Source organism: Malus domestica, chromosome 16 (assembly GCF_042453785.1).
Source record: "Malus domestica chromosome 16, GDT2T_hap1".
NCBI lineage: Eukaryota > Viridiplantae > Streptophyta > Magnoliopsida > Rosales > Rosaceae > Malus > Malus domestica.
Window position 1 is genome coordinate 5,092,961 of NC_091676.1, and position 19,953 is coordinate 5,112,913.

Genomic DNA, 19,953 nt, shown 5'->3' on the forward strand with positions numbered 1-19,953 from the left:
AGATGAAGGTTTTTTTTTTTCTTTTTTTTGCGAGGAAGATGAAGAAGGAAGAAGGAAGAAGGAGAAGAAGGGGAAGGAAGAAGGAGAATAAGAAGGAGGAAGAAGAAGAAGAAAGGAAAAAAAAAATGTTGCAGTCAGAGGAAGAAGAAGAAGAAGAAGGAGGAGGAAGGAGGAGGAAGAAGAAGAAAGAAGAAACCTTCATCTTCCAAAGATTCGAAGGAAGAAGAAGGAGGAAGAAGAAGAAGAAGGGGAATGAAGAATGAGGAAGAATAAAAAAAAAAAAAAAAAAAAAAAAAAAAAAAACCTTCATCTTCCCCAGATTTGGAGGAAGAAGAAGAAGAAGGAAGAAGGAGAAGAAGGGGAAGGAAGAAGGGGGAAGAAAAAAAAAAGTTACAGTCGGAGGAAGAAGAGGAAGAAGAAAGAGGAAGAAGGAGGAAGAAGAAGAAAGAAGAAAAAAGAAAAAAAAAATTCCCCAGATTCGGAGGAAGAAGAAGAAGGAGATGGAGAAGGAAGAAGAAGGAAGAATGAGAAGAAGGGGATGGAAGAAGGAGGAAGGAGGAAGAAAAAAAAAGAGTAAATTACATAGTAGCCCCTCAGGTTTGAGGTCAATTACAACCCCATACAACAACTTTAAAACATTTCACTTTCATACATCCAGTACTATTTTATTTCAAAATAACACCTCCGTTAGATTTTCCATCCATTAGTCTGTTAAATGCTGACGTGGCTGCCACATTTGTGCTGATGAGGATGCCACGTGGCAACAAAAATAATTTTTTAACTTTTTTAAAAAAAAAATCTAATCTTCTAAATATTAAAAAAAAAAAAAAAAAAACCTGAAAGCTTTACCCGCAACCCCTAAAACCAGAAACCAATTAATCCCAAACCCACCTCCCCATTAATCCCCCCAGAAACCCAGCGCAGCAACCTCCTCCTCCCCCCCACCCCCCAACGAACCATTCCCGTCAAATCCCCCTTCCCCCGACGACCCACTCCGGTCAAATCCCACCCCCCTCCCCGACGACCCACTCCCGTTAAATCCCCCTTCCCCCGACGACCCACTCCCTTCAAATCCCACCCCCCCCCCCCCCCCGACGACCCACTCCTGTTAAATCCTCCTTCCCCCCAACCCGAGCCTCGCCTTTTCCCTGCAACCCAATCCCACAAATTCCACCTCCCAAAAATCATTCATTTCACCATCTTCATCCCCACTCCCAATCCCAACACCACCGAACTGCTCACCTTCCACTTCATCTGTCCTTCATCCTTCACCCTCCTCACAGCCTCCTCCATCCACCCGCTACCAACACCCCCGGCCCCGCAAGTTCCAATCTTTAAGGTCCCAAGCCGCCGTTCCAGCATCCGGTTCAACCAATCAAGCCATTTGAACCGCTAAGGAAGAAGGCACCGGCGGTGGTGGCCCGGCGGAGTTGTGTGGATTTTGGATATGGGGAGTTTGGGGTTCGAGAGAGAGAGTGAGGAGAGTGGGAGGAGGGTTAAACCGCTGAGGAGGAAGGCGTTGGCGGTGGTGACCCGGCGGAGTTGTGTGGGTTTTTGATCTGTGGGGTTTGGGGTTTAAGAGAGAGAGTGAGGAGAGTGGAAGGAGGGTCGGGGGAATGGGTTTCTGGTTTTCAATTTTTTTTTTAAATGGGTTTTTGGATTTGGATTTGCTGAGTTTTGTATCAAGCCATGGCACGTGGAATTGTAGGGATTTGCAATGTTTGGTCCATAGCGAGGAAGGGATGAAGGGTGCAGGGAGGGAGGAAGTGGCATGGAGAGGGAGAGATGAAAGGTGCATGGAGGGAGGGAGGCACGGGATGAAATTATGGGTTTTCAATTTTTTTTATTTTTTTATTTTTTGTTCAATAGGGTAATAAAAAATTATTATTTTTTCCATGTGGCACACATTTGGCAGCCACGTGGCACACATGTAGCAGCCACGTCAGCATTTAACAGACTAATGGATGGAAAATCTAACGGAGGTGTTAGTTTGAAATAAAATGGTACTGGATGTATGAAAGTGAAATGTTTTAAAGTTGTTGTATGGGGTTGTAATTGACCTCGAACCTGAGGGGCTACTATGTAATTTACTAAAAAAAAAAAGTTGCAGAAGAAGGAAGAAGAAGAAAGAAAAAAAAAAAAAAAAAAAACATGGATGACACGTGGCACCCAATCATAGCGCCGCATCACAATTAACGGCAGATTTAACAGTTTGACTAACGGATGTATGAGACTGTCCCAAAATTTACACTTTAGGTATGAATCTGAGACGAAAAAAACTTGATGTACTAAATGTTGAACACCACAAAACATGAGGGTACCAAACAGTCTTTTACCTTTTTTTTTTCTTCCTCCTCCTCCTCCTTCTTCTTCCTTCTTCTTCCTTCTTCTTCTTCCTCTTCTTCTTTTGGGCAGATTCATTTTTTTTTTCCTTCTTATTCTTCTTCTTCTTCTTCCTCCTTCTTCTTCTTCTTTTGGGTTTTTTTGGTTTTTCCTTCTTCTTCTTCTTCATGAGCGTGGAGTCGAAGATGGTGATGGGAGGGTGGGCATGGGCACGGGTGGGATTGAAGATGAAGGTTTTGTTTGTTTGTTTTTTTTAATAAATAAATATATTTTTTATTTTTTTTAAATTTTCACGTGGATGACACGTGGTGCCCAATTATTGTTCACATGGGCGCCGCGTCACACTTAACAGGAGACTTAACAGGAGACTAAACAGTTTAACTAACGGATGTATGAGACTGTCCCAAAATTTACACTTTAGGTATGACTCTGGGATGAAAAAAACTTGATGTACTAAATGTTGAAAACCACGAAACATGAGGGTAGTAAACAGTCTTTTACCCTAATTATTAATTGTCACTAAATGTGTTTAAATCTTAAAATTTGTGTGGTAAATAGATTAATTCAACGTTATTTAATGACAACTGGAAATTTCTTAGTGTGCTCAGAACACAAATGAGTACACTAAATGTCATAATATAATTGGTTGAAAATTTTATTTTTCAAGCTTTCAACCAATTGTTTTATTACACGTGATGTATCAAGCCGTGTGTCTAACACACTAAAAAATCTACATTCCTTTAGGGGGCATTTGTTTGCCCTCACTAAGTGGGACTGGACTAGGTATTAGTGTAGTCACATATTTGTTAGAGGAAGGGACTAACTTTAGTGGGATTAAACTTCACTCGCCTCGACTACGGGGCTCGCTAGATAGTCTTAGCGAGACCCCCCGATTACCACCGGATTGCTAAGACCCTTCTTTTCTCTCACGTTGTCCCACTCGACTCCTCATCCTGCTTGACAACCTCGCCAGACCATCCCAGGACCACCCCCGCGTCCTCGTAAATCACGGCTTCCTTTGGCACTTTCTCTTCTTAGTTTTCTTCAGTTTTGTTTTGAAGATTCGTGAAATTATTACTGGGTTTTGATATATTTTTTCTTTTGATTGATTTGTGGGTTTTGATTACTACCCATTTGTTCTCAATTTATCTGCTATTTTTCCTTTTATGAATTGAAATACAAAGTTGGTCTATGTAAATTCTGATCTGTTTTGTTATTAACTCATTAATTTATGCAGGTATATGATCTTACCCAGTTAATTAGTACCTTTTACATTAAGGCTTGTGGTAGTCTTACAAAAATCCAACGAATTGAGTGGAACTGTCGGTGAGGGTGAGGGTGAAACCAATGTTCAAGAAATCTTATACAAGGCTCGTTCATCTTCTAAACTGCAAATTTGGTTCATTTGCCTATCAATCTGAGTCGTTGAAAGTTTGATAATTCTCCAAGTTGCGGAAGCAACTGCAATTCGTGAAGAAGAAGAGGGCTATGACCTTTTATTTTTCCCTATATTCATTTTGATATTTTTAATAGAAAATAAATTAAAATATAATAATAATAATTTATTGTTAGTCCAGCTTCTTAGTCTCACACTGTACCAAACGCTTCACTAAGCTAGTCCAGCTTAGTCCCTGAAGCTAATCCAATCCGAGACAATCCGGTGCAACAAACGCACCCTTAGTATCTAAGAATCGAAAATTTGAGTGTAAAATTATGTTGCCTTCTCTTGAATCGTATAAGTTGATTACCAACTTTATTGGATCTAGAAAGAGTTTGTGTTGGCCACTTCGAGGAGAGATTCTTATGTATAACCGAGATAATATTTCTCATTGCTACGTCTCTCAACACATGATGTATTCCCCGTTTTTCACTCGGTTACACGGTAGAGTTTATTGTTCAAGATATTCCCCTCGTTCATACAAAGCAGAGGTTTACTGTTTACATAAGAACCAATGAAACTAGCAAATATCTCTTTTCCACTTCTCATCTTCTTCCAAGCATAAAAACTGTTCAGATTTAATCCCTAAATCACATGCTCTATTTCTAAGCAGCTGAAAACTTCTCTTCTGACACCGCCAACGGTTACACAATAACACAAATCAACCAGAGGCCCTCGCTTTGATTTCCAACGAGCAGCGTGGAGTGCCTGTAGAAGATCCCCCGGATCAAGTAATGAACATCGGTCGTGCTAATTAGATGTCTCGGTTGTTGGTTCCTCTGTCCCGCTGCTGTTAATCAACTGGTAAAACAGTGACGGGAGTAATATCAGTTTTCACAAGATATAATACAATAGGAAGTGGAGCAGAAAACACTGCGGAGAAAGAGAAGTGTGTGTGTGTGAGTAGGCAGGCAGAAACTTTTCCATACCAAGGCGCCAAGTTGCTCATATGCTCCCATTACTTTAAGATCTTCCTCATCTTCGTAACCTACTTGTATTATTCTCGGTCCATTGACGGACCAGAAGGCTCTTAGACCTGCCTCCTGGATAGAGATAGAACCATACGCGTTATTAAATGTTATCATACATCTTTCCAACAAGGGTATAAACTAATCCTCCAAATTCTTTTTCAATAAAAATCAACAGAATTATCCACGGCGAGGAATATGTTATTACTATAAGCTGTAGACTGGTAATAGAGCTCAACTGATTCCACGCATTACCTCAAGAAAAGCACTCTATAAAAGCCATTGTATCAATGCACATCTTATCCTAGACATCTGTGTTCTCACTCAACATTGCAATTTGTTGCTAAATCCTTTTCTTTAACATATTTGTGTTCCATGGAACCGCACGATTATTATTTTTTCTTTCTTTCCTATGTCAGACATTTTATTTTATTTTTGGATGAACAAAACAAAATATATTTAGTCATCTGACCTGTAATGTGATCAAGTATATGGCCTCCAGTGCTTGAACACGAATTTCAGGATCATCAACTGGTTCACGCTCAATTGAGAGAGCACTCCCAAGCTCAAGTGGCATTTTCGATCTATCCTGTTCACTGTAAATCTGGACAAAACTTACCAGATAAATATAAAGGAACAAAAAAAAGTGTACGTGTGTGTGTGTGTGTGTGTGGGTATATATATATGAAAGCATCGGAAGTCAAGAAGGTGCAGAATACTACCTTGTTACCAGCAACCGGAAGAAGCAGAGCTGGCCAGAGAAACTCTGAAATCAAAAGCAAATTCTGAAGCTGGCTCTCAGCCTCAAAACAACAGTTGCGAATAGTTCCAGAAACCTGTAAGCAAATAAAATATCTCACTAATAAAGTAAGCAGTTGATAACGGAGCTTCCCTTGGTTAGATTGGCACCAGCTTGGCTGCTCAACCTTGACCAGAGTAACCCGTGCTTCCCTTGGAAAACTTTGAACTCATTCAGAATGCCTAACTGATAGATCATATATGACCAGATAGCAAAGCTCTCTTCAAAAGAAGGACCGTCTCAAAATAATTATATGAGAGCTAGTCCATCGACAGCATAAGCCCTGCTTCTTTCGTTTTTTTTCACAAGTAATTTTTACTTTTGTTTCTAACTGACGACAATCAAAAGTGAAATATAGAGTAAACAACAAAAAGGATTCTCTATCTTGTCCCGTTGTGGGATCTATCATACATACCCCTTTCCTTCTCAAAGGACTAGGAGAGTCGAACTGTCTAATAATCTGCCTTAAAAGCCCTCGCTTAGGGTCCAGCAAAAGCTTCCTTCCTGCTCCCTGCTTTGAGATGTTTACAAGTATGGAACCAACATGCTCAAATGGATCTTCTGATACATGTGGAACAAAAAAGTGTCAGAGCAAGATAGTGATATAAACATGTCACATGTAACAAAGATCTACATTCAGATTATATTTTTCTTTAAGTAAAACATATAAATTTTGAAAGGAAAAACGCACCGCTAACTTCATCCGAAGATCTACAAAATGATCTCACAAGCTTCATAACGTAGAGCCCTTGCATCTTCTCGTCTCCAGTCTAGCAAATATACATAATTGACACTATTACTATTAACATTTCAGGGACAATACAGTCATGTATTACTATTCCAAAAATCTGCCTTCTTCATATAACAATGAAAATAATGAAAATTCTTGTAATCGGCAACAAATTATATTCCTTTTGTTTAGTACATATTTCTATGTGATTCGACAATCAAAAATGAGCTAAGAGAAGAACACCTGCAGTAAAGAAGTAACACCGACATCCAACTGCGTGAGATTAACTAAAAGCATAACCAGCAATGGGCTAATGCCAGACCCTGGCTTATACAAAACGTCCATAGCAACGTTAATCATTCCCATGTCAACCATCTTCGCCGCAAGACCTGAATTTTGTGAAAGATTAACAAGAGCTTCCGCTGCAGGTTCCGCGACCTCCTGAAAAATGTTAAACCAATTCTTGTTATTTCCAAATCAATACCAATCAGATAACCGCGCAAACAAGCTAGCTTGCGCAGTATCCAAACCAACAAAACCCCAAATTTAGTTGCACATTTGGCATTAAGTTGTGTATAGTCATCAAATTGAAGAATTATATCACTGATCAGAGAAAAAAGGAGCCGTGAGATTGCACCTTGTTTCCGGCTACGAGACGAGATAACGACGGAAGCAGAATCTTCGAATAATTGGCCAAAGACTGCAGGCCGTCGTCGGAGCCGGTTAGCCCCCGAACGATATCAACAGCTGCCTTTGTCACCTTTATAAACAAAGCATCCAATCCAAGATATCATCAAAGAGACAAGTAATTTGCAGTTAATTTCCCTTCAAATTAATTTTAATCAGCAGTTAAAGAAGATGAAATCAAACCATCAAGCAATCAATAGTTCAAATTCTCAAATTTTCAACAGTAAAATAGGAGGGGGCAAAGAAGTGGGGAAAAAAATACTTACTGCTGGAGATGGAGAGGATAGAAATCCCACTAGCTCTTCCAGTTCCGTCGCCATTGTTGTCTTCCTCGCAGCTCGCGCAGCCACAAACCGCTTTTACAGTCTACGAGCTAAAGAAACTCGATTCTGTTCGACGGCGTCGTATTTGGTCCTGCCCTGATTTACACACGTTTATGTGGAGCGCACCGTTTTGGCCGACATTTGGAAAGGCAGCAGCAGCGTCCACGCTCTATCATTCGCTGTCTTTTTACTGTTGCCGGTAAAATCGTTGGTTGCAAAATTTTTACCTTTTGGGCAATAAAAGTGGGAAAATTGCATACATGCCACATGAACTTACCAATTTTGTCATTAATCGCCTAAATTTAAAACAATTTAGCAATAGCATTCATTTTTATATTTTTAATTTTTTATTCACAATTCGGTTGGATATTGAGCACGTGACTTGCACGTTGACCCCTAATAAAGGTTATTATCGTCTATTTGCGTGTATGAGTATTGACACTTTTTTTTTCAAGAATTTTCCACTTTTGTTAATACAGGAGTATTTTCTCTAACACTGTGTTTGGACGTGGAAAAAAAAACTCATAAATTAAGTAAAAGTCGAGATTTGACAATAGGAATTTGGAATGGCTAGCTAGAGCAAAGAAATTGAAATTTGTCGAGAAAAAAAAATATGGAAACTGGAGCTCCAATTTCTTGAGTTTAAATTCTGACATAAGAGTTGTTATTCACAGATTTAATAAAGAGAAATTGTGTTTTCAGTGGGCCAAAAATCTAGATAAAACTCTACTGAAACCAAAAAGAAGGAAGAACTTCTAATCACTTTCACGTTCTTATTGGGTTTCAATTTTGTGTTTATACATGATTTTATTTTTAAACTGTTATGAATCATTGTTCCTGATGAGGTGAGTCGCTTGAGATTGGATGGTTTAGTGTGGATGAGGCTTGTTAGGTAAGTAGAGGTCACAGGTTGGGGTTGTGGATATTGTAGACTGGGAGTTAGAGCTGAGAAAGAGAGAGAATAGCGGTTTGTTGTTGTAGACATCGAAATTTCAGTGAAATAAATGTTGATCAATAGTTACAATTTCAACGCTCACGTGTCACATAAATTTTACACGTAGCGTGTGACTAAACGAAAAATCAAAATAAATCGAAAAAGTCATTAAACAGGACACGTGTCAACACCTGGCAGAAACGATTTATTTCATCTGAATATTATATTCAAAATTAGGCCTTGGAAAATCCTATAAATCGAAGCCATTTCATTCATTTTAGGAGGGAATTCACATATACATTTTCTACTCCCAAATTGGAAAAGAATTCCCTAAATCCTTGAAGCTTTGAAGTTCTAAAGCTTTCAAGCATCCAACATCCTAAATTCCTAAAAAATCCGGAAGGATCAAGAAAGCCCTATTCCTTCTTCATCAAATCCTCCTTCAAGATCAAGCTCCTACGGCCCTTGAAGAAAGTGTTCATCGTTCATCATCCGTTCATCTTAAAATCAAGCCCCAACGGCCATTTGGATCAACAACATCAACAAATCAACACATCCAACCGTTCTCCAAGATAAAGCCCAAAAGTCCTTGAAGATCCATTCATCAACTATTCATCAAGATCAAGCCCAAAAGCCTTGAAGATCCGTTCATCCATCAACCTTCAAGATCAAGCCTCGACGGCCCTTGGATCAATCGCACATCCACAAATCAACACCTTTACGGAGCGAATCAGATGATCAAATTTGAGAGGGATTGTAACCCCTAAATTATTAATACAAAATATTATTTTGTATACATGTTCTTGTCTCGTTTGTTTCAGGAATCTCCGTGTTTACAATTGTGCTTATTGATTTTCTGCACACACACACACACAAAATCTCCGATAAGGGTGAGAATAACAGCTAGTTGAAGCTATTTACTTCTTTATATATATATATATATATATATATATATATAATTCTAAATCATTTATTCACGTGGAGATATTTAAATAGACTTGTGTAACTTATATATGCGTTACATCAACACACAATAGATTTTTTGACGAAATGACCATATAGAGAGTTTGGGCATTCATATTCAATGACAAAATTGATTGATTTTTAATTTTAAAATCAAATTGATTGAGTGCGTCAATTTCAAAAATTATTTACGATAGAAATATAAACGAATAAAAAAAAAAATGGTATTAACGAAAACGTCATCGAAAAGGGTATGACGCACATGTTAACAAGAATTGATGTTAAAAATTAGACGAAGATGGCATATTACGAAGAGACTATAAATATGAGTTGCTGTTTACGAAATATTTGAATATGTGTGGCAAAAGTGAAAAGTACAAATGCGGAATGGTAAAAAGTGAAAAAAAGGTACAGGTGCCATTTGTTTTCCCCGACAGCACGAGACGGGTGACAAATTACAGAGGACAGAAAATCTTACGCTCGTTATTGCAAGCTCCCATGGAAGCTCGGGGCTCTATCAGCGATGCTGGATCTTCCCACTTCGCCACTCTGTCGCAGTTAGATCTCCGACCAGGCAAACCCGCCATGAAAACAGCTCCATAGACGACAGTGGCGAATCGCTGTTGCCGGAGGAGATGAGGAGAGGTATAATCGGCGCGTTGTTGATGTATCAGGGTGAGCACGGCACTCGCCTTGTTCGCAAAGGAAGGAGGCTCGGTCGAATCGCCAGGAACAAATTCTGGTTCTGGGTTTTTCTCTTTGCAGCCATTTTTTTTATTCACTTGCTGCTCGTCGGCTTCAAAATGCATCCTCCTGGTATGTGCAAATTTACAGCAAAAACTTCAACTTTGGTTAATTAGATTGTTTAAATTTAAATTTAATCATCTTGGTATAATACGATGGTAATTACAAATGTGGGTTTTGATCAATGCAGCTAAACTAGAAGGTAGTGGTAGTAGTATTAGTATTTCGGTTCACCCAGAAATTTTGCCGTCTGGTGTTGGAAAACCACCCAGAAGCAAGCGTCGTGCCAAGTGTAAGTGTTGTTATACATCGATCCCATGAATTTTTGTTGTACTTTTTAAAAAATCTGGATAATTCGTCGATATTATTGATACATACTTGGACCTTGTAGTTGTTTCGATATGTCATCGCTAAACTTGATTGCACTTTTGTAAAATAGCGCATTTAACCGCAATGTAGAAGGACTACCGATACCATAACCCTTGAGTTTCTTATTGATTTGGTGCTTATGCATATGAAAGATATGAACTTTGTTGACTGACTGTAATTGGATAATAAAAGATGCATACTTTGGGAACGGGATTTTTACGATATGACTTATCCCTTTTGCTTCCTCCCATATGCTGGCTTTTCAGATTTGCCTTGTGAAGTTGGGTTGCTGGAATCAGTTGAGTATCTTGTTGAACCCTGGGAAGTCAGGAACTTCACACATTTTTCACTGGAATACATTGACCAGGAGGGATTACCTTCTCGTAGTAATATATACGAGCCTAGATTTGGAGGGCATCAGACACTTGAGGAAAGAGAACAATCCTTCTTTGCGAAAAATCAAACTCTGCATTGTGGATTTGTCAAGGGACCCCTGGGATTCTCAAGCTCTGGATTTGATTTAGACGTTAAGGACAAGGCATACATGAATGGCTGTAAGATTGTAGTATCTTCTTGCATTTTCGGAAGCTCTGACTTTCTAAGGAGGCCTACAAGCAAAAAGGTAAATGTGCTATTCCTTATTGAACTTCTTTGTATCCTATCCTTATTAATCATTTAATCAGTGTCTTAGGTTAAATAGCTATTTTTTTCTCTTTTAGTGGGTTCTTTTGTAAACAAGATGTCGCTAAAAGAACTTTAACTTCATCGGATAATTTGTTTGACTAATAAAATTTGAGTTATTGATTAGACCCGTTCGTGTCAGACAAGAAGAAGTAACCGAAAAATGTTTGCATTTGCTACAGATGAGTGAATATTCCAAGAAAAATGTTTGTTTTGTAATGTTTGTGGATGAGCAAACATTGGCAAAACTATCAACAGAGGGACATGTTCCTGATGATACAGGACGAATTGGCTTGTGGAGGATAGTCATAGTGAAGAATTTACCATATGAGGATATGCGCAGAACTGGAAAGGTGCCAAAACTTTTATCACATCGCCTTTTCCCCAACTCATGGTAATTCTCAGACCATGTTCTAGCCATATAGTTCTTGGGGCAACTTAGGTCCATTCAATTCTGATTTGTGTTTTCAATCCATTTTTCTTCCCCTTTTTTACAATTCCTGTTTTCAGGTATTCAATTTGGCTTGACAGCAAGATGCGACTTAATACTGATCCAATGCTGATTATTGAATACTTTTTATGGCGCACAAAATCAGAGTATGCCATTTCCAACCATTATGGTCGCCATTGTGTCTGGGACGAGGTACTCCAAAACAAGCGTCTAGATAAGTACAATCACACAGCTATTGATGAACAGTTTACATTTTACCAGTCTGATGGCCTCACCAAGTTTGACCCTTCAGACCCGAATACTCCTCTTCCAAGTTGTGAGTCTTATTAGCATTAGTCATTTGTAAAGATTGGGTTTTCTTTTCATCTGGAATCTGTGATATTTTATGCTGATTTCATGTGCTATTTCTGTGCAGACGTTCCTGAAGGTTCATTTATAGTCCGGGCACATACACCAATTTCAAATTTGTTTTCCTGCCTTTGGTTTAATGAAGTTAACAGGTTTACCTCCCGCGATCAACTAAGCTTCGCATATACTTACCTAAAATTGAGAAGAATGAACCCAGAGAGACCATTCTACCTAAACATGTTCAAGGTATTGAAATTTTTTAGAAACTTATGATGTATTTCTCATAGTGGTTACATCATATTTCAACTGTGTGCTGCATTCAATTTGTGATCTTTAAGTGTTGTATGTAGTGAGATGTAGCCGACATGTTTTCAGAGCTACTCACCATGAATTTGAGCTGTGTTTTTTAAGCAAATGAGAGAATGTTAGCCAGTGAGATGGATACATTGTTTTTTCTTAATTTTTTTTGCAGGACTGTGAGCGTAGAGCATTAACGAAGCTATTCCAGCACAGGGAAGCACCGCCTTCTCCACCCATTACTTGAACAACGATTATTGTTTATAGTTTATGCAGGTAAGGTTAATTGGGTGTTCATTGTTCTGCATGTTTGTGTTTTCGTTTGTTTAGCAGCTTGTATTATTGTTTTCAGGCATTTGATCTGTGATCTTGTGCTAGGGAGTTTTAAGTATGTAGATTCCCCAAGACTTTCCAAAAAAGGATTGTAGCTGCTGCTTTCGGCTGGTGGGTTTTGTTGTTGCAGCTGACCACTTTGCACTCAGAGCGAATTCATTCAACACTACAAAACATCTACAGATCTAATGCGATCAGAACTGTCAACGCTGTTGCTGGCTGATTGTTTCTAAGGAGGGCAGACCAAGCAGCCATTACTATCGGCGTTCGCACAATTGCGGTTCAGTTCCAAACATAGTTAGGGACTTGTTTTTTCTTCTGTTGTAGTTTTCAGTTGCAAACCCAACTTTCAAATATTCTTGAAAGAAGGGTTTAACAAATTGTAATATTATTTGTGTAGCCCATCAATTTAATGTGGAAATTCTTTTAGAAGCCTCAAATATTGACGACTGAAAAGTCGGTTATACTTGTTGGCTATAGTTCGTTTTGAAATGCTTATCGAAAAAGTACTTTTAATAAAAGCACATCAATAACAACAACAACAATAACAAAGCCTTTTCCTACTAAGTAGGGTCGGCTATATGAATTTTCGAACGTCATTGCGCTCGGTTTTATGTCACGTTTTCTATTAGATCCAAAGTACTCTTAAGTCTTTTTTTATAGCCTTTTCGGAAATCTTCTTAGGTCTTCTTAGGTGTCCCTCTCCTCCGGCCCTGAAACCTTACCCCTCCCGCCTAGAAACTCTATCCCTTTGACCCTGAAACCCTGTTTCTTCGGCACATCAATATTTCAATAAAAATTCAGAAAGCTTTCCATACGTGTTTTTTATATCAATATTATTAGATACGCTTTTGGTGATCTGAAAGTGTTTTTTTTTTTGTTGGAAATAGTGATCTGAAAATGTTTATGTTGCAAATTGTTGTGTAGAAACTGCTTGTTTCATTTGCCATGCCAAAAAAATGGCAAACGACGTCGTGCAGCTGACGATTGCTTTCATAATAAAAAGTTGTTCGTAAAACCCAACCGTTGCTTAATGCCACGGTCTTTAGAACGCTGCCATGGAAGGTTGCTTGATGAGATGGTCTCACGGCGGCGCTCTCCTGAAAGCCCTCAAACCTCTCCATGTGAACGTCCCCAAACACTCCATTCGCTGCTCTTCCATGTCCGTCCACTCCGGCGGGGGAGGATCGGCTGTCAGCCGCAGGGCCTACGACGCATTGCTGTTAGACGCCGGAGGCACTCTGCTTCAGCTGAAAAAACCAGTCGAAGAAGTTTACGCTTCCATCGGAACCAAATACGGTATCGTATCCAATTCCTAGTCCTCAATCTCCCATCAAAATTTAAAAATTGGAGCCAAATTCAAACAAACCATTTTCTAATTCTCCGCAGGTGTGACTGCAACTCCAGCTGAAATCAAGCAAGGTTTCAGAAGAGCTTTTTCTGCTCCTTGGCCTCAGAAGCTTCGTTACCAGGTTTCTTAAATTGGTTTAACTTCTGCAACTAATTGAATATTACTGTGACTAATTAATTGTTTTGGGCATTAATGATGTTGTGATCAATCAATAATTGTAGGGAGATGGGAGGCCGTTTTGGAAACTTGTTGTGTCTGAAGCCACTGGTTGTGCTAATCTCGATTATTTCGAACAAGTTTATGAGGTAATTTCAATGATTATATACCAAAGCTTGAATCTTTGAAGAGAATTTTGAAATTAGTTTTGATTTCCGTGGTGGGTTTTTGTTGTTCATTTCAGTACTATGCGAAAGGTGACTCATGGCGTCTTCCGGATGGAGCTTATGAAACAATGCTTCTTCTCAAAGATGCTGGAGTTAAGCTGGCTGTTGTATCGAATTTCGACTCCCGCTTGAGGAAGCTGCTTGAGGACCTTAATGTTTTGCATCTGTGAGCATCTGTTTTGTTGCTAATTTGTTGTATTTGTGGCACACGGATGTTGGGTTTCTTCGTTTTCTTTTATATGAAGAAATGAAGGATTTCCCTTGCTTGTATTTGCAGGTTTGATGCTGTTATCATATCTTCAGAAGTTGGGTATGAAAAACCAGATGCAGGCATATTCAAAGCTGCTTTAGGTATGCATAAGAATGTTATCGTAGAGATCGGGATTTATTCTTGCAACTTAAAAGTCCACATTGAAGCTACTCTGTAAGTTCTTTGATTGTTCTTCGATCGTTGCAGATCAAGTTTATGTGGATGCTGGCAAAGCAGTACATGTTGGTGACGATAAAATTGCGGATAAGGATGGCACCAATGCCATTGGAATTGATTGCTGGTAAGAGTTCTTCCCAGTATAAATAGCATTTGTGCCATGTTCTGTTCCCGTTTTGATCATGATATAAACATTCATATTGTGCTGCGTTTCATGATTCTTTTTGCAAAAGAGTATTACCGTTGTGATGTTTTATCCATGTCGCAGTAAGTTCATTACAGAGTTCGTAGGACTTACCTTTGATTTGAATAAACAGGTTATGGGGTCTAGATGTGAAGACATTCTCTGAAATTCGAAACCGCATTCTCATTTCCGAGTCATAGCTTCCAAAGAACCAAGGTACCACACTGTGTTTTGCCGATTGTAATTCAATCTGGTTCGATCCTCATTTGTTCCTCATTTTCAGGTATCGCACTGTGGACCTAACATCCTGAATCTCATTATGGCAAGAAATAGCGGTAAAACAAACTAGATGCTTCTAAAACATAATCATCGACATTTCTGTTGTATTAGTTATCACATCCCAGTTGGCTGTAAAAACTTCATTGGATATTATTCAAATTATAAGATTTTGTTTTAAATTGAATTCACAATTTCAGTCCCATTGTTGTTGTGGGGAATTTTCTTACGTAAAGGAATCAAAGTTTTATCCTATATAATTTCAAGCGTTGCATTTGTTGTCTGTTTTTTAAGAAGCTGCAGATGCAGCTGCTGGTTACAGCAAGATGATGAGTTCGGACTTCAGAGGTTAAGTTTTGGATTCGGGAGTGAAAAATATTAGACCATTGTCTCCGACTCCTCTCCACCTCAAAATTAGAAGGCTCTCTGTTTTATATCAGCTATTTCCTGAATCTTATATCTTGCTGCTGCTCTTCTATCCTGCCTGCAGCTCTATTAGCAGCACCGAAAGATCTAGCATTCTAAAGACATCTTTATCTTATCCCTCACTCACTTATATCCCTTTGCAGGAACAATTCAATATGACGATTCCATCTGTTGTGATGACCTCTGGGCTGCATTTCTTGAAGCTCAAGTCAACTGTCCCGTGTCGAATATTTTGGACAAACCAGATGATCTTGGGATGCTAGAGCAAATGATTCCAGCTGATATTACATCCAGACAAGCAATGACAGGCCATCTTCTACTTGTCCACGCCAACTTCTTTGAATGTGGTGGATTGGCAATCGGAGTCAGCATGTCACATGAGGCTGCCGATGTATGTATGGGCAGCACATTTATTAAAACCTGGGCTGCAACTGCCCTCGGCTTGGCCAGTAGTACTAGTAATGGTGATCATCATCAAGTGCCGCTTCCTCCAGATCCCCATTTTGGTGCTGTGGCTTCTTTCTACCCACCACTAGATTTCCTACATAGGTTGTGGAAGTCGCTATGGACAATTGTACTTCAACAAGGAGGTTTTTGTTTGATGGCTCAAAGATTGCCACTCTCAAGTCCAAAGCTGCCAGGGCCACGGTGCCAAACCCAACCCGTGTTGAAGTAGTGTTGTAGTAGTGTCGACGCTCATTTGGACATGCGCTATGGAAGCATCAAGATCAAACTCGGGTTATGTAAGCCCCTCGACATGGTGTTAGCCGGTGAACTTGTGACGGAGTTCCCTTCTATTGAATGATCCGTTGAATAACTGGAAGCAAATTTTCTTGCTAATGTTGTTGCCTCCGCCGGTAATTATGTCAATGTAATCCCACTTTTGGGTTAATTGATTTAAGTAATGATGTCATTGGTGGAACGGAGAATGTCATCCGATCAGCTCAAACAGCGAATGTTTCAAGTGGAAAAGAAATGGATATTCATTGAAAATCAATGGAGCTTACAGAGATCAGAACAACATTACAATCACCTGGCCGAGGTACAATTTCCAGTGTAAATGCTAAGACAACAATAAACGAGTTCGTTAGGCAAGATACCGATACAATTTTCTGTCTACATTGTCGCGTTCCAAAAACTCCCGCTCGATAAGGGACTCAATCCGCTTCTTAATCTCCGTTGGGTTGGCCAGGAATCGAGATTGCAACTGCTTTGTGACCTCGGATATTACGTTGTTATGATCCAGAGTCCTCCTGGATTTCATGATTCTCACTATCGCAGCTTCGATCTGGGGCTTCCTGTCCTCCTCCACTCTCTGACGAGTCTCTTGTTTTTCGGGTTCTGATTCCTTCTGCGCAACCACAGTTCCTATCTTCACCTTATACAACTTACTTGTGAACTTGTCGTTAACAAAGAAAGCATCGTCCTCGCCAATGTCTTTACTCATAGGCTCTTTCCGAAGAACATTCTTTCCCTTCACACAAGCCATGGATTGCAGACATCTCTTCAAATCTAAGGCGGGAATCTCCGCGGCCTGCTCAATCTCCTTATAGTTCAGTCGATCAGCATTATTAAACAGCATTAGGACACACATTTGGTAAGTGGAGACATTCAACTCATGCCTCTGGCCTTTCCCGAAGGTAGCCTTTATATCTGCCGTGCCCATGTTAGTCTGCCAGGACAATCTCCGGCCTGTATGTGTCCCGAGGTAATACGAACGGAACTTCTCACAGAGTTCCGACATTTCTAATGGAAGGTTGCATGTCACACTAGGTTGAGTGGGCCAGGACCCTGTCGTCAGAACCTGGACGGTCAATGTAGGGCCATCCTCTAGCTCGAGATGACTTGCATAAAACCCTTGCATTGTATCCTGGGAGGTTTTCATATCTGTAAACATGCCCTCTAATTTTGAAGTAAACTGGTATCCGCATTCGGTCTTGAGCTTAACTATCAAACTTCTCTCTGCATCGTCGGAGACAGTTTTACCAGACAAAAGCCGCTTTGCCAAATGCTGTTTATAGTACTTCTCAAATACGTCTTTCTCCTGCAAGTAACGGAACAACATCATCACCTTGTCGAGAATAATTTCTACATCCTCCTCACTGACCCCCTTCAAACTTTTGCGGAGTTTGTCATCAACAAACAGCGAAATGAACTCAGGCGAACGATTGTTGAGATTAATGAAGTACTCGAAAGAGGAATTCAAAGCATTTAGGAATGTCTTGTCATTGTTAAAAGACAGTCTAATAATGCTGTCATACTTATCTTTCTCATCCAAGAGCCTCTGGACAAACTCCACTGGATCCTTCAACCTTTCTGGATCGGTAACCAGCTGTTTACCAGTTTCCCTGATGTGAGAAGTCATCACTTCTCGTATTGTTGGGAGACCGTTGGCAACCCGACGGAACAAGTTGTACATTCTTCCAAGGTCTTCATACTTATCATCAAGAAGCATGTTCACCAAACCTGAATTCTCCATGTGGACTAATCTCAGCATGTGGTTTGCAATCATCTCCTTCTCCACCACATTTGTTATCTTGGCTTCACTCTTGGCATCCAAGTAATGTGTCACCCTTTCCAGTTCCTCATTCAGGCGCCTCTCAGCCTGCTGCAGATAATCCCCACAATCGCAGCACTCGATAAATTTTTGAGACTCGCCCTTGTAAAATTCAGCTGAAACCTCAAGAAAATGATTCTCAAAGTCCTCCCGGTAAACTGAAGGACCTAAATCCATAAGCATCTTAATTATATTCCTCATCAAACCCCGGTTGATAACATTACCGGTTCGTTCTCTGAGCACTAGTTCAAGAAGTGTGTTAAGAAGCCTCGTCTGAATCTTGCTAGAGCGGACAATGTTGTCTCTCCAAAGGTTCAGCCCAAGCTCGTGAACTGGGGTTTTCTGAGTGCTCGGAATGTAAGTCCTGTCCATGTACATCAGAATGTCTCGAATCATCTGCAACGCCTTGTTGTGTTCAGTCCATTTCTTATTCATTTCTTCAAGAAACATTCCACCCTGAGCAGATTCAATCGATTTAGATATCTCTTTGAGATGAGAAGTCATGGTTGCAACCAGTCCCGAGTACAGCTTCTCGCCAAATTTGTGGAGCACCATATTGTAGGCATTTCTGAATCCATAAAACAACATAGTTTAGCAACATGAATATCAATTCTCGTTTTCATAATAAGAAGCAAAATCACATAAAATCCTAAAGCACTTCTTCTCAATTGCATATCAATTCACATTTAGGCGTGTTTGGACTGCTTCAGCAGGTGAAAGTGCTTCTCCAGAAAGCACTTAAATTTGATAAGTTTTTTGACGTTATTGTAATAAAAGCACTTGTAGCATAACTGCTTATTTAAACAAGTGCTTTCTACAGCAAGGTTATTCTCATTTCATTCAAACATATTTTTAGCTCTTCCTTCACAAATACTCAATCTATGCCTGGATCGAAAGCATCGAAACGAAAACGATGAAAGTGAATTTAGCAAATTTAAATCAACAAAAATCAACAAAATCTAATTCTCCAAACAAATCAAAGCAATTCAAAAAAGCAAACACAAATACATGAAATTAAGAGGAGCGTGAGGGAGCGAGCGAACCTGTAAAGCTCTTCGAAGCTGAGGCCACTGGCATTGTGATTGTAAATCTCGCGGATTGCGTGCTCCAGAATCTTCCACGTCTTGTCTGCGTACTTCGGATCCACAACCACCCTGTGCTTGAACGCCTCTATCTGAAAATTCCTCTTCTTCTGGTTACTCATCGGATTCTATTTCCGATATCCTAAACGCAACGCCTCAAACACCGATTTCGGTATCGCCACCACAAACGGAGGAGCTCTGCGTCTTCTTTTGCTTCGACGGAAGCCGAGGGAGCGAGGAGACCGGCGGTGATTGGAGGCTTTGATTTGATTTGCCGCGTGACAGTGGCGTTGAAAATACTTGAAATAATATTCAATTGATTGGCGGATTTAAAAGTTTATAAAGATTATTGATAAATTAAATTAATTAACAATAATTAAAGAATTGAAGGGTTGGAGAGAAGGAGAAGCAAAAGCAGGAGTGCCTTTGTGTGGGAGGCCATTTGATTTTGCTTTTGGTTTTCGTTTTCGTTTCGTTCGGTACGTTTCTCGTTACAACGACGAAACGTTTCGCCGTTGCGTTCGTTGGTGGGTTTTTTTATGCACGTTTCGTTTTGCTCTAATATTTTCGGCGCGTCTATGAAACTGAAAGCCTAGGCTTCTTGGGCCTCCTGCCTTTAAGTTGGGCCTGTGCCCGTTGAAAATAAATAGTTTTGGGCCTCCTGCCACCTCTCCAATTTTGGGCCTCGTTATTGGGTCTAAGCCCACTGAAAATTAGCAGTTAAATATATGAGTAAATTGTAGCAATACTCCCTTATCTTTAACTCAATTAGAGCAATGGTCCATTAACTAAAAATCAATTATTATTGATCTCTCAACTCATCAAAACGTACAGTTATGGTCTTTCAACTAAAAAATCA

The 19,953-nt window shown here is 39.7% G+C and overlaps 4 protein-coding genes across 5 annotated transcripts; 2 read left to right on the top strand and 2 right to left on the bottom strand.

Annotated features, from left to right (window-relative positions):
- Positions 1-4,180: 4,180 nt before the first annotated feature.
- On the bottom strand, positions 4,181-7,433 carry LOC103416522 (uncharacterized). The gene is made up of 9 exons (XM_017327151.3): positions 7,232-7,433; positions 6,916-7,038; positions 6,522-6,719; positions 6,240-6,318; positions 5,964-6,109; positions 5,472-5,585; positions 5,222-5,353; positions 4,711-4,824; positions 4,181-4,582 (listed from the first exon to the last, which is right to left on the bottom strand). The coding sequence occupies exons 1-9, from the start codon at positions 7,283-7,285 to the stop codon at positions 4,532-4,534; spliced, it is 1,011 nt and encodes a 336-aa protein (XP_017182640.3). The 5' UTR covers positions 7,286-7,433; the 3' UTR covers positions 4,181-4,531.
- Positions 7,434-9,479: 2,046 nt separating this feature from the next.
- Positions 9,480-12,900, top strand: LOC103431852 (probable hexosyltransferase MUCI70). 2 transcript variants are annotated; one of them, XM_070815809.1, is made up of 8 exons: positions 9,480-10,001; positions 10,120-10,221; positions 10,565-10,920; positions 11,162-11,373; positions 11,490-11,746; positions 11,846-12,024; positions 12,251-12,351; positions 12,428-12,900. In XM_070815809.1, exons 1-7 carry the CDS (start codon positions 9,821-9,823, stop codon positions 12,320-12,322), a joined length of 1,359 nt encoding a protein of 452 aa, XP_070671910.1. In that variant the 5' UTR covers positions 9,480-9,820; the 3' UTR covers positions 12,323-12,351; positions 12,428-12,900. The 2 variants fall into 2 exon arrangements, with proteins under 2 accessions (XP_070671910.1, XP_028951962.2); XM_029096129.2 differs by having other exon boundaries at positions 12,454-12,900.
- A 426-nt stretch (positions 12,901-13,326) lies between these two features.
- Positions 13,327-15,234, top strand: LOC103431851 (uncharacterized). The gene is made up of 8 exons (XM_008370021.4): positions 13,327-13,707; positions 13,798-13,880; positions 13,981-14,064; positions 14,160-14,308; positions 14,420-14,493; positions 14,600-14,693; positions 14,887-14,969; positions 15,037-15,234. The coding sequence occupies exons 1-7, from the start codon at positions 13,467-13,469 to the stop codon at positions 14,951-14,953; spliced, it is 792 nt and encodes a 263-aa protein (XP_008368243.3). The 5' UTR covers positions 13,327-13,466; the 3' UTR covers positions 14,954-14,969; positions 15,037-15,234.
- Positions 15,235-16,413: 1,179 nt separating this feature from the next.
- On the bottom strand, positions 16,414-19,654 carry LOC103425485 (cullin-3A). The gene is made up of 2 exons (XM_008363568.4): positions 19,056-19,654; positions 16,414-18,580 (listed from the first exon to the last, which is right to left on the bottom strand). Exons 1-2 carry the CDS (start codon positions 19,214-19,216, stop codon positions 16,543-16,545), a joined length of 2,199 nt encoding a protein of 732 aa, XP_008361790.3. The 5' UTR covers positions 19,217-19,654; the 3' UTR covers positions 16,414-16,542.
- Between the last annotated feature and the right edge of the window lie 299 nt (positions 19,655-19,953).

Excerpts from the sequence above, each read along its gene's own strand:
- LOC103416522 (XM_017327151.3), bottom strand. The coding sequence starts at position 7,285 with ATGGCGACGGAACTGGAAGAGCTAGTGGGATTTCTATCCTCTCCATCT. Across the intron at positions 5,354-5,471 it reads TTCCGGTTGCTGGTAACAAG|ATTTACAGTGAACAGGATAG; the intron begins GTAGTATTCTGC and ends AGTTTTGTCCAG. Across the intron at positions 4,583-4,710 it reads ATGAGCAACTTGGCGCCTTG|TTGATTAACAGCAGCGGGAC; the intron begins GTATGGAAAAGT and ends CTGTTTTACCAG.
- LOC103431852 (XM_070815809.1), top strand. The coding sequence starts at position 9,821 with ATGAGGAGAGGTATAATCGGCGCGTTGTTGATGTATCAGGGTGAGCAC. Across the intron at positions 10,222-10,564 it reads AAGCAAGCGTCGTGCCAAGT|ATTTGCCTTGTGAAGTTGGG; the intron begins GTAAGTGTTGTT and ends CTGGCTTTTCAG. Across the intron at positions 12,025-12,250 it reads TCTACCTAAACATGTTCAAG|GACTGTGAGCGTAGAGCATT; the intron begins GTATTGAAATTT and ends TTTTTTTTGCAG.
- LOC103431851 (XM_008370021.4), top strand. The coding sequence starts at position 13,467 with ATGGAAGGTTGCTTGATGAGATGGTCTCACGGCGGCGCTCTCCTGAAA. Across the intron at positions 13,708-13,797 it reads TTCCATCGGAACCAAATACG|GTGTGACTGCAACTCCAGCT; the intron begins GTATCGTATCCA and ends AATTCTCCGCAG. Across the intron at positions 14,309-14,419 it reads GACCTTAATGTTTTGCATCT|GTTTGATGCTGTTATCATAT; the intron begins GTGAGCATCTGT and ends TTGTATTTGCAG.
- LOC103425485 (XM_008363568.4), bottom strand. The coding sequence starts at position 19,216 with ATGAGTAACCAGAAGAAGAGGAATTTTCAGATAGAGGCGTTCAAGCAC. Across the intron at positions 18,581-19,055 it reads AGCTTCGAAGAGCTTTACAG|AAATGCCTACAATATGGTGC; the intron begins GTTCGCTCGCTC and ends TTATGGATTCAG.